Genomic DNA, 13,177 nt, shown 5'->3' on the forward strand with positions numbered 1-13,177 from the left:
TACCTTAAATGTAAATGGATTAAATGCTCCAACCAAAAGACATAGACTGGCTGAATGGATACAAAAACAAGACCCACATATATGCTGTCTACAAGAGACCCACTTCAGACTTAGAGACACATACAGACTGAAGTGAGGGGATGGAAAAAGATATTCCATGCAAATGGAAACCAAAAGAAAGCTGGAGTAGCAATTCTCATATCAGACAAAATACACATTAAAATAAAGACTATTATAAGAGACAAAGAAGGACACTACATAATGATCAAAGGATCAATCCAAGAAGAAGATATAACAATTGTAAATATTTATGCACCCAACATAGGAGCCCCTCAATTCATAAGGCAAATGCTAACATCCATAAAAGGGGAAATCGACAGTGACACAATCACAGTGGGGGACTTTAACATCCCACTTTCACCACTGGACAGATCATCCAAAATGAAAATAAATAAGGAAACACAAGCTTTGAATGACACATTAAACAAGGTGGACTTAATTGATATTTATAGGACATCCCATCCAAAATGAAAATAAATAAGGAAACACAAGCTTTGAATGACACATTAAACAAGGTGGACGTAATTGATATTTATAGGACATTCCATCCAAACACAAGAGAATACAATTTCTTCTCAAGTGCTCAAGGAACATTCTTCCAGGATAGATCATATCTTGGGTCACAAGTCAAGCCTCGGTAAATTTAAGAAAATTGAAATCGTATCAAGTATCCTTTCCGACCACAACACTATGGGACTAGATATCAATTACAGGAAAAATTCGGCAAAAAATACAAACACATGGAGGCTAAACAATACGCTACTAAATAACCAAGGGATCACTGAATAAATCAAAGAGGAAATCAAAAAATACTTAGAAACAAATGACAATGAAAACATGATGACCCAAAACGTATGGGGTGCAGCAAAATCAGTTCTAAGAGGCAAGTTTATAGCAATACAATCCTACCTCAAGAAACAAGAAAAATCTCAAATAAAGAACCTAATCTTACACCTAAAGCAATTAGAGAAAGAAGAACAAAAAACCCCAACGAAGTTAGCAGAAGGAAGAAATCATAAAAATCAGATCAGAAATAAATGAAAAAGAAATGAAGGAAATGATACCAAAGATCAATAAAACTAAAAGCTGGTTCTTTGAGAAGATAAATAAAATTGATAAAACATTAGCAACAGTCATCAAGAAAAAAAGGCAGAAGACTCAAATCAACAGTATTAGAAATGAAAAAGGAGACGTAACAACTGACAGTGCAGAAATACAAAGGATCATGAGAGATTACTACAAGCAACTATATGCCAATAAAATGGACAAGCTGGAAAAAATGGATAAATTCTTAGAAAAGCAAAACCTTCTGAGACTTAACCAGGAAGAGATAGAAAATATAAACAGACCAATCACAAGCAATGAAATTGAAACTGTGATTAAAAATATTCCAACACTGCCCTGGTGGCGCAGTGGTTGAGAGTCCGCCTGCCGATGCAGGGGACATGGGTTCGTGCCCTGGTCCGGGAAGATCCCACATGCCATGGAGTGGCTGGGCCCGTGAGCCATGGCCGCTGGGCCTGCGCGTCCGGAGCCTGTGCTCCGCAATGGGAGAGGCCACAACAGTGAGAGGCCTGCGTACCGAAAAAAAAAAAAAAAATCTTCCAACAAACAAAAGCCCAGGACCAGATGGCTTCACAGGCGAATTCTTTCAAACATTTAGAGAAGAGCTAACACCTATCATTCTCAAACTCTTCCAAAATATAGCAGAGGGAGGAACACTCTCAAACTCATTCTACAAGGACACCATCACCCTGATACCAAAACCAGACAGAGATGTCACGAAAAAAGAAAACTACAGGCTATATCACTGATGAACATAGATGCAAAAATCCTCAACAAAATACTAGCAAACAGAATCCAACAGCACATTAAAAGGATCATACACCATGATCAAGTGGGGTTTATCCCAGGAATGCAAGGATTCCTCAATATACGCAAATCAATCAACGTGATACACCATACTAACAAACTGAAGGAGAAAAACCATATGATAATCTCAATAAATGCAGAAAAAGCTTTTGACAAAATTAAACATCAATTTATGATAAAAACCCTCCAGAAAGCAGGCAAAGAGGGAACGTACCTCAACATAATAAAGGCCATATATGACAAACCCACAGCCAACATCGTTCCCAAGGGTGAAACACTGAAACCACTTCCACTAAGATCAGGAACACGACAAGGTTGCCCACCCTCACCACTCTTATTCAACATAGTTTTGGAATTTTTAGCCACAGCAATCAGAGAAGAAAAAGACATAAGAGGAATCCAATTCAGAAAAGAAGTAAAACTGTCACTGTTTGCAGATGACATGATACTATACATAGAGAATCCTAAAGATGCCAACAGAAAACTACTAGAGCTAATCAATGAATTTGGTAGAGTAGCAGGATCCAAAATTAATGCACAGAAATCTCTTGCATTCCTATACACTAATGATGAAAAATTTGAAAGAGAAATTAGGGAAACACTCCCATTTACCACTGCAACAAAAAGAATAAAGTACCTAGGAATAAACCTACCTAGGGAGACAAAAGACCTGTATGCCGAAAACTTTAAGACACTGACGAAAGAAATTAAACGTGAGACAAACAGATGGAGAGATATACAATGTTCTTGGATTGGAAGAATCAACATTGTGAAAATGACTATACTACGCAAAGCAATCTACAGATTCAATGCAACCCCTGTCAAACTACCAATGGCATTTTCCAGAGAACTAGAATGAAAAATTTCACAATTTGTATGGAAACACAAAAGACCCTGAAGAGCCAAAGCAATCTTGAGAAAGAAAAACGGAGCTGGAGGAATCAGGATCCTGGACTTCAGACTTTACTACAAAGCTACAGTAACCAAGAACGTATGGTACTGGCACAAAAACAGAAATATAGATCAATGGAACAGGTAGAAAGCCCAGAGATAAACCCATGCACATATGGTCACCTTATCTTTGATAAAGGAGGCAAGAATATACAATGGAGAAAAGACAGCCTCTTTAATAAGTGGTGCTGGGAAAACTGGGAAAGCTACATGTAAAAGAATGAAATTAGAATATTCCCTCACACCATATACAAAAATAAACTCAAAATGGATTAAAGACCTAAATATAAGGTCAGACACTATAAAACTCTTAGAGGAAAACATAGGCAGAACACTCTATGACATAAATCACAGCAAGATCCTTTTTGACCCACCTCCTAGAGAAATGGAAATAAAAACAAAAATAAACAAATGGGACCTAATGAAACTTCAAAGCTTTTGCACAGCAAAGGAAACCATATACAAGACCAAAAGACAACCCTCAGAATGGGAGAAAATATTTGCAAATGAAGCAACTGACAAAGGATTAATCTCCAAAATTTATAAGCAGCTCATGCAGCTCAATACCAAGAAACAACCCAATCCAAAAATGGGCAGAAGACCTCAATAGACATTTCTCCAAAGAAGATATACAGACTGCCAACAAACACATGAAAGAATGCTCAACATCATTAATCATTAGAGAAATGCAAATCAAAACTACAATGAGATATCATCTCACACCACTCAGAATGGCCATCATCAAAAAATCTAGAAACAATAAATGCTGGAGAGGGTGTGGAGAAAAGGGAACAATCTTGTACTGCTGGTGGGAATGTGAATTGGTACAGCCACTATGGAGAACAGTTTGGAGGTTCCTTAAAAAACTACAAATAGAACTACCATATGACCCAGCAATCCCATGACTGGGCATATACCCTGAAAAAACCATAATTCACAAATAGTCATGCACCAAAATGTTCCTTGCAGCTCTATTTACAATAGCCAGGACATGGAAGCAACCTAAGTGTCCATCATCGGATGAATGGATAAAGAAGATGTGGCACATATATACAATGGAATATTACTCAGCCATAAAAAGAAACGAAATTGAGCTGTTTGTAATGAGGTGGATGGTCCTAGAATCTGTCATACAGAGTGAAGTAAGTCAGAAAGAGAAAGACAAATACCGTATGCTAACACATATATATGGAATTTAAGAAAAAAATATGTCCTGAAGAACCTAGGGGTAAGACAGGAATAAAGACACAGACCTACTAGAGAATGGACTTGAGGATATGGGGAGGTTGAAGGGTAAGCTGTGACAAAGCGACAGAGAGGCATGGACATATATACACTACCAAACGTAAAACAGACAGCTAGTGGGAAGCAGCCGCATAGCACAGGGAGATCAGCTCGGTGCTTTGTGACCACCTAGAGGGGTGGGATAGGTAGGGTGGGAGGGAGGGAGACGCAAGAGGGAAGAGATATGGGAACATATGTATATGTATAAGTGATTCATTTTGTTATAAAGCAGAAACTAACACACCATTGTAAAGCAATTATACTCCAATAAAGATGTTAAAAAAAAAAAAAAGCAAAGGAAACCATAAACAAGAAGAAAAGACAGCCCTCAGGGTGGGAGAAAATATTTGCAAACAAAGCAACTGACAAAGAATTAATCTCCAAAATATACAAGCAGCTCATGCAGCACAATATCAAAAAAACAAACAATTCAATCCAAAAATGGGCAGAAGACCTAAATAGACATTTCTCCAAAGAAGATATACAGATTGCCAAAACACACATGAAAGGATGCTCAACATCACTAATCATTAGAGAAATGCAAATCAAAACTACAATGAGGTATCACCTCACACCAGTCAGAACGGCCATCATCAAAAAATCTACAAACAATAAATACTGGAGAGGGTGTGGAGAAAAGGGAACCCTCTTGCACTGTTGGTGGGAATGTAAATTGATACAGCCACTACGCAGAACAGTATGGAGGTTCCTTCAAAAACTAAGAATAGAACTACCATATGACCCAGCAATCCCACTACTGGGCATATACCCTGAGAAAACCGTAATTCAAAAAGAGTCATGTACCACAATGTTCACTGCAGCTCTATTTACAATAGCCAGGACATGGAAGCAACCTAAGTGTCCATCGACAGATGAATGGATAAAGAAGATGTGGCACATATATACACTGGAATATTACTCAGCCATAAAAAGAAACGATTATTTGTAGTGAGGTGGATGGACCTAGAGACTGTCATACAGAGTGAAGTAAGTCAGAAAGAGAAAAACAAATACCATATGCTAATACATATACATGGAATTTAAAAAAAAAAAAAAAAAAGGTTTTCCGAACCTATGGGCAGGAAAGGAATAAAGACCCAGATGTAGAGAATGGACTTGAGGACACGAGGAGGGGGAAGGGTACGCTGGGGAAAAGTGAGAGAGTGGCATGGACATATATACACTACCAAACGTAAAACAGATAGCTAGTGGGAAGCAGCTGCATAGCACAGGGAGATCAGCTCAGTGCTTTGTGACCACCTAGAGGGGTGGGATAGGGAGGGTGGGAGGGAGACGTAAGAGGGAGGGGATGTGTGGATATATGTATACATATAGCTGATTCACTTTGTCATAAAGCAGACACTAACACACCATTGTAAAGCAATTTTACTCTAATAAAGATGTTAAAAAAATAAAATAGAAAATAAAAACAGAACAAAACTAAAAAGAAACAGATACAGAGGACTGATTGGTGGTTCCCAGAGGCAGGGGCTGGGGGGTGGGTGAAATGGGTGGGTGAAAGAGGTCTAAAGGTACAAACTTCTAGTTATAAAATAAATGTCATGGGGATATGATACAGCATGGTCACTATAGTTAATATTGTATTTTATGTTTGAAAGTTGCTAAGAGAATAAATCTTAAAAGGTCTCATCACAAGAAATAAAATTCTGTAACTATGTATAGTGATGGATGTTAACTAGGGTTATTGTGACTCTGCAGTATATACAAATATCGAATTATTACCTAGTATACCTGAAACTAATATGTCAATTATACCTCACTGAAAGAAAAGAAGCATTAAGAATTTCAAGAGTGACAGCAGAGCATCGAACCAAATGTGAGGCCCTCGGTGACTGTATGGGTCACCCCACCATAAAGCCAGACCTGCTCAGAGTTTAAGTAACTTGTTCAAGGCCAAGTTGAGATTCAAACCCAGCCCTGAGTCTTAAACCCACGTCCTTCCCTCAGTACCACCCACACCAGCTCTGCCCTGTCAGCTGCCTCGCTGCCCAGTTCTAGTTCTACAGCTCCGGGGCTCCCTGGGGTCCCCAAGGGCCCCCATCAGGCACACACATCAGGAGGCCAGTGATGGCAGAAACCCCGGCTTGCCTCCATTGGCACACAGGCCCCTCCTCTCCCAAGGTTAAACACTGGTGCCAGCTCTGCGGGCCTGGTGCACCTCTGGGGGGGTTTCTCTGAGCGCTGGTGCAGCACGGGGGGACACCGAGGCTCACTGTGATATATGGTGGAAGCTGCGGCACTCCCCCCAGGGGCTGTAATTCAGAAGTTACGGGTGAGCTTCAAGACTAATAAATTTGGGAGGGAAGTATTAATGACTACACAGGGGCACTGTGAACTTGGCAGGCCCCAAAGCCTGCAACTTTGCCGCCTGGGTTTTAAAAATGATTTGTGCTGGAGCAAGTTTAAACAGAAGCTGGTCGGCATTAGTCTGACCGTGACCTGCTGGCAACTGTTGAGACTGCAGGAGCCACTTCTGCCCCGGCTGAGGATGGCACTCCCGCCCTCCTGGGCTGCCATCCCCCCCTGGAGCAAGGCCCTTGCCCAAGGGTCCTGAGACTTATCGCTGTTGTCTGCAGGTTAATCCCCAGATGGTCTGTGTACTAGTGTGATATGGTGAGCTTCAGGGCCCTCGCTGGCCTGAAGGTCATGGTGAGCAATGAACGTTGACCTTTCTCCGTCTCCAGCGTGGCCCAGAGCGCCCCTAGCTTGTCTAGCCATAATTTCTAATGACGTGGAAATCCCTCCCTGGACACAGCTCCTGGTCAAAGAGAGATCAGCTGGGGTGCCCTGTCTCTCTGGCCCATCTGAGGCTGTGAATCATGCATGCCACTTGCTAGCCCCCCAGGCTTCTGCCCTCTGCCTCAGAGGCACTGCCTTTTCTATTGACAGCTCTGGGGGTTGGCCATCAAGTGGCAGACCAGGAATGCGCTGTGCTCTACTGAGTGGGCTGGGGCAGGCAGGTGTGCATCTAGAGAGCTGGGAGGTAGGGGGTGTCACAGAGGAGATAAAGGAGAACAGGGGTGGGATTCCAGGACTAGATGGGAAGGGCATTTGCAACTGCTCCCAGGGGTGCACGTTTGCCACCTCTATGGGAGGCCTGAGTGCCTCGTTCAGACATGCCTCTAGTTTCCGGGAGGGTCAGTGCAGACCCCATAACACCCTAGCTGGCACATGCAGCCAGTCACTTTCTCCCTTCTTATTCTGTGTCCCTCCACTTCCTCCTGGAAGTTGCCCACTATGGGGACTGCAGAGAGAGGAGGAACAGGGTAGAGAGGGAGGCACTCAAAGCTTCACAGCACTAGAATGTGTGGGATTATTTTAAAGGCTTTGTTTGTTTGCAGACTCTCTGACCCCCGATCTTGACTCCCTGTGAATCCAAATGTGGCATCAGGTGTCCAGGGTCTGGAGGTCATTGGCTGGGGGATAGCAACGGCCATGCTGTTATCTCAAGAGCTCAGTCTCCTGATGAGAGAGACAGAGAGGTGCTGCAGAATGTGTGGCTGTACTGGAGGTGCTCAGCTGAGCTCAGGTGTTTCAAGGTGGGCTCAGCTGAAGACAGAACAGCACCGGGCAGGCTCAAGCATCAGGTGAGCAGCTGCCATGGGCAGGGCAAGGAGGCTGACCACTAGGGAGAGCAAGGAAGCGGCTGCTCCAGCCCCCTCTGCTCCATCAGGAGGAAGGTCCTGTGATGGACCAGGAGGCTGTAAACCTGCTCTTCGCATCCTTGGAAAGCAAGACAAAGTGGGCAACAGCTGCCACTGACTTCCAGGAGAACTTTCAAAAAGAAGATTCTTCTATTCTTCTTCTATTATATTCTTTTATTCTGGATTCCACAAGCACCAGCATGGGGAGCTGAAAGCCAGGAGTGGGGTTTTTGGAGTGGGCTATTGCCAGATGCCTCCGAGCTCCGAGAGAAAACCCAGGATTGCAGGACCCAAGGGAAACAAGTGATGTCCACAAGCCTTATTTTGTTCTTCGATCAGTTATGGGCTTGCAGATTACATTCCATGCAACAGACTTTAAGGGGAGCCTGCTGAGGGCCAGGCGCAGTGGGCGCCGAAGATAAAGTGTGGGAGCGACCTGGCACACTTGGGGCCTAGTGGGAGATCGTATAAGGTCTCAAGAGAAGGGCGTGGTGACTGGGAGCTCACTCTGGGACGGGTTTTAAGGATGTTTAAAGAAGTTTGGCAGGCAGGCCTGTCCTGCCAGTGAACAACATGTGGAAAGGCTCAGAGACTTACTACTGCGCAGAACACTTCCCAAACGCAAAGATGTTTCACTCAGCTAGAGTGCAAGTGAAGACAGAGTGCAGACTGGAAGGAAATGAGATGGCGGGGGTCGGGGGAGTGGCCAGCCTGGGACAAGACCATCAAGGGTCTTATATGCCATCTGTTATGAGTTGAGTCATTGCGTCCTCCCCCCCAAAGTCATATGTTGAAATCCTAACCCCCAGTACCTCAGACTGTGATTTCCTAATTTGGAAATGTGATTGTTGCATATATAATTAGTTAAGATGAGGCTGGACTTCCCTGGTGGCAGAGTGGTTAAGAATCCGCCTTGCTGGGCTTCCCTGGTGGCGCAATGGTTGAGAATCCGCCTGCCAATGCAGGGGACACGGGTTCGAGCCCTGGTCTGGGAAGATCCCACATGCCGCGGAGCAACTAGGCCCGTGAGCCACAACTACTGAGCCTGCATGTCTGGAGCCTGTGCTCCGCAACAAGAGAGGCTGTGACAGTGAGAGGCCCACGCACCGCGATGAAGAGTGGCCCCTGCTCACTGCAACTAGAGAAAGTCCTTGCACAGAAACGAAGATGCAACACAGCCAAAAATAAATTAATTAATTTTTTTAAAAAAGAATCCGCCTGCCAATGCAGGGGACACGGGTTTGAGCCCTGGTCCGGGAAGATCCCACATGCTGCAGAGCAACTAAGCCCGTGCGCGACAACTACTGAGCCTGCGCTCTAGAGCCCACGAGCCACAATTACTGAAGCCCGCACGCCTAGAGCCCATGCTCCGCAACAAGAGAAGCCACCGCAATGAGAAGCCCGTGCACCACAAGGAAGAGTAGCCCCTGCTCACCACAACTAGAGAAAGCCCGTGCACAGCAACGAAGACCCAATGCAGCCAAAAATAAATAAATGTATTTAAAAAAAAAAAAAAAGATGAGATCATACTGGAGTAGGATGGGCCCCAGACCCAACATGACTAAGGTCCTTATGAAAAGGGAAATCTGGACACAGACACACACTGAGGGAGAACACCATGTGAAGAGAAGGCAGAGGTCAGAGTGACGCTTCTACAAGCTAAGGAGTGCCAAGGATTAGCAGCAAAGCACCAGAAGCTGGGGGAGAGGCCTGAAACAGATGCTCCCTCACAGCCCTCAGAAGGAACCAACCCTACCAAGACCTTAATCTCAGACTTCCAGCCTCCAGAACTGTGAGACAGTAAACTTCTGTTGTTTAAGCCACCCAGTTTGCAGTACTTTGTTTCGGCAGCCCTAGGAGATACCAGCCAAGGTGTTAACTCAGGGAGTGACATGAAGGATTTATGAAAGATGACTGTGTGTGTGTAGGGGGGGACAAAGGACTGAAGAGGGCACCTATGGGGGCAAAGCTGAGGTCAGGGAGCCAGCCGAGGTCCAGAGATAAGGAAGGCTGAACAATGCACATGGAAAAGGGGAATGTTTCACGATATATGTAGGCAGTGAAACCGGAAGGAACTGGTGATGAGTCAGGATCTACAAAGTCCTAGAAACCCGGAGTAAAGGCAGGAATCAAACAAGCTACAGCTGAACACAAATGAATGTCAAAATCCACACACGGGGTACAGAAAGTGCGCTGCCCAAGGATGGGCTGCAGGGACACGGGGCTCGACAGAGCCATGTGGGCCTGGGTCACCTGTGAGCTCAGGCCAGGCAGCCACAAGGCTCAGGAGTTTTCTGGCCTTGTCACAGGGGTCTTGGGTCCAGAAAAAAGGCAGGGGTGGCCCCTCGACACTCTGCCCTGGTCTTGCAGCTCCCCAAGAACTGCGCGACTGAAACATTGGGATGCTCAGGGAGGGGCAGAACAGCAAGAACTTGGAGAGCTTGTCCCCTGAGGACTGGTTGTGGGAATGCAGGTGACAGTCTCTGGAGGAGAAAACACTCAGAGGCCAGTCTCCGAAAGGATATCTCAGCTGGGAGGGCACCCACCAGGCCTATATATAAAAGCTTCATCCATGTGGGAGAGGTGGGTGCCGGGGGTGGACCTCAGCACAGCCTGAGGAAGAATTTTCTAACAGGCAGAGCCATCTGATGTTGGGTTGGCATGGGCTTCTCTGGGAGGTTCGGGGTACCTATTCTTAGAAGAAGGTAAAACTCTTGGCAGGTGTAACAGATGGGATTAGCGTATCAGCTGAAGAGCTGGACTCAGAAGTCCCTCCTACCCCCCAAATTCTACAGTTCTAAGGTTGGAAGGTCTCTCAAAAGATCATAATAGCAATCACCCCGCTCCCCAAAACCTGTTCACAGTGCCTTACAGCCTACAGAGCTTTCTCACATCCATCAGTTCCCCAGACTTCCTGTAAGGCAGACAGAGCTGGAGTGATGAGTTCACTTTGCAGAAGGGAACACGGAAGCCCCAAATCACAGAGCCGGGGAGTGGCAGAGTCTGGAGCTCTGGCTTCCTGCTGCCCAACCTGCCCAGCCCTGCTGGCTGCCGCTGCCCTGACAAGGACCACTCAGCACGTCAAGGCAAAGCGGGCCCCACACCAAGCTGGAGTTTAGGATCCCACAGCCTCGGTTCCAAGCCCAGCACCTCCATTTCTCTTGTGTGACCCCATGAAATTCTCTCGACCTCTTTGGGTCTGAGTTTCCTCCTCCATATGAGAGAAAGGAGGTGTGAGGACGAAATGAAATCACACTGTAAAAAGCTTCTCTTGGAGGAGTTTGATGAATCTTAGTTCCCTTACCTTTAGGTAAAAAATGGGGACCCAAAAATGTATTCTGAATTATTAGGGGACATCGATACTTTAAAAAATATCTTGGTAAAGTGAAGAAATCCCTTAACCATCATTTTAGTGATAACATTTTCAGGTGCAAGTTGGGGCAGGGAGGACTCAGACATGAGCGTTCATGTTCAGGCTCCCAGGATTCCCCCGGGGCTCCAGCAAGACCACAGATCTCCCCCGCTGTGCCCCCTGAGCCGAGGCTGATTCCTGGCCTGAGCCCATGAGAACACAGTCTCTCCAAACCTCCCAAAGGCCCACACCTGACACGGCTGCATCACCAGGTGAGGGTACTTTCACCCCCAATCACGAAATAATACCACCTGACATTTGCAGGACTACTTTGCAATTCTGGAAGCCACTTTCACCTGCTTCCTGGAGCCTCACAACAACCCTGTGGGAAAAGCTCAGCATTGTTCCCATTTGACAGCTGGTAAAACCAAGACCCAGAAAGGTTAATTCCCCACTACAAGGTGACACAGCTGGTCGGTCTTCTACAGAGTATTCTGCCCCAGGGTATGGCCGGCACTCCCATTTCCACCAACATCACCTGCCCATCAATTTACTACCATCCCCAAAGCATAGGTTCTGGGCTGTTCTGGGCCCCAGGCCTGAACTTACTATCTGGGCCCTAGTGGGCTGGGCAGTCCAGTAGGAAAGTCCTAGGCATCTGGTTGGAAGCCTAGCTCTGCCATTTATTACTGAGGCACCTTTGGACAACTTTTCTGGGTCGCAGTTCCTTCATCCATAAAGTAGGAAAGTCAAGCCTCCTGCAGGCGGTTACCGCGAGGACTGGGGAAATAGTGCACGCAAAGCAGCCAGTGGCCCACAGGCATGAAATGAGTACACGCCACTGAGATCATGTAGAGGTCGGGTCAAGGGAGCTTACCTGAACGCTTTCTCCGAGGCTCAGAAAGGTAGTCCCGGGGGCACTGATCTGAGGGTCACCACCACCGCCACCGCCACAATCGTGGGCCGAGATGGGGGCACGGTCCTGCCAGGAGGCGTGCTCCAACTCCGGGAAGCTGTGCACAGAGCCCTAGGGCAGGGGTGGGGACGGGGCTCCCCACGACGGGACTGGGGAGGCCGCGGGCGGGCTCACCTTGCACGGGCTGCAGCTCCTCCACGACGCTCTCATCCGCGGTCTCCTCGGCCCACGTACCGACCTCCACCACCTTGTAGCGGCTGCGCGGCTGGCTGAGCACGTGAGGGGCCTGCAGCGCCGCCTCGCGCTCGGCCGCCAGGTCTAAGTCCTGCTGCGCCAGGTGCGCCCGCAGCTGCCGGATCTCAAACTGCAAGAAAGAGCGGGGCGGTGGGTGGTGGGCTGCGCAGGGGCGGGGTGGGGGGGGCGTGGACCCGGCCCGAGCCCGACGTCTGGGTGCTTTCCTCTTGAGGGAGCGGGGAGGAATGGGCTGAGCATCCCAAGGCTGGAGGGGGCGTTCCTTACAAATCTCCCAACGACACTTGTCGCAAGAGTCTCTGACGTTTCTGGAGCCTTTTCCGAGTAATAAAAAACACGTTCGTGTGTCTCACCTCGGATACTGTGTAGTCTGGCCCCATAGTGAAGACAAGATGGCCGTGAGAGGAAACACAGCCGTGGTTTGCGGGAAGAGCCTCGGAGGAAGAGGAGTCAGGGAACGGGATGCGTTCTGGTTACTTGCCTAAACGTGCCACCCAAGAGCCTTATTCTGGCGTCCCACACTGATGATTAGTGGAAGACGGGAAACCCCGCAATATTCAGGGTCAGTGTAACTAGCCGGTGGGAGCCCATTGTGGCTTACTGGGCTGCGCCTGACCCATCTGTCTTCCAGCAACGCCCATATCCCCTCTTCTAGGAGGTGTTCCGAGGGCTGGCCAGACTAGACTGGACTCTAGTTCCCACCCTGCGGCGTACTGCCGTGTGTTCTTATCTGTAAAACAGGGGTTATCACCCCACAGAGCTCTCTGAGGACTTGAGGGCTTCATAAAGGCTTTGTAAAAAGCTGCACACATTTTTATTTTGGTT

The 13,177-nt window shown here is 46.9% G+C and overlaps 1 protein-coding gene across 4 annotated transcripts in view; it reads right to left on the bottom strand.

Moving 5' to 3' along the window:
• TMEM266 (transmembrane protein 266) overlaps nucleotides 1-13,177 on the bottom strand; it is a 199,627-nt gene that overhangs the window by 74,518 nt on the left and 111,932 nt on the right. For all 4 annotated transcript variants that reach the window (XM_067754920.1, XM_067754910.1, XM_067754895.1 and 1 more), the window contains one exon: nucleotides 12,275-12,464. In XM_067754920.1, the coding sequence (XP_067611021.1) occupies nucleotides 12,275-12,464 (190 nt within the window). The remainder of the gene's footprint in view (nucleotides 1-12,274; nucleotides 12,465-13,177) is intronic.

The sequence above is a fragment of the Pseudorca crassidens genome, chromosome 1, assembly GCF_039906515.1.
Source record: "Pseudorca crassidens isolate mPseCra1 chromosome 1, mPseCra1.hap1, whole genome shotgun sequence".
NCBI lineage: Eukaryota > Metazoa > Chordata > Mammalia > Artiodactyla > Delphinidae > Pseudorca > Pseudorca crassidens.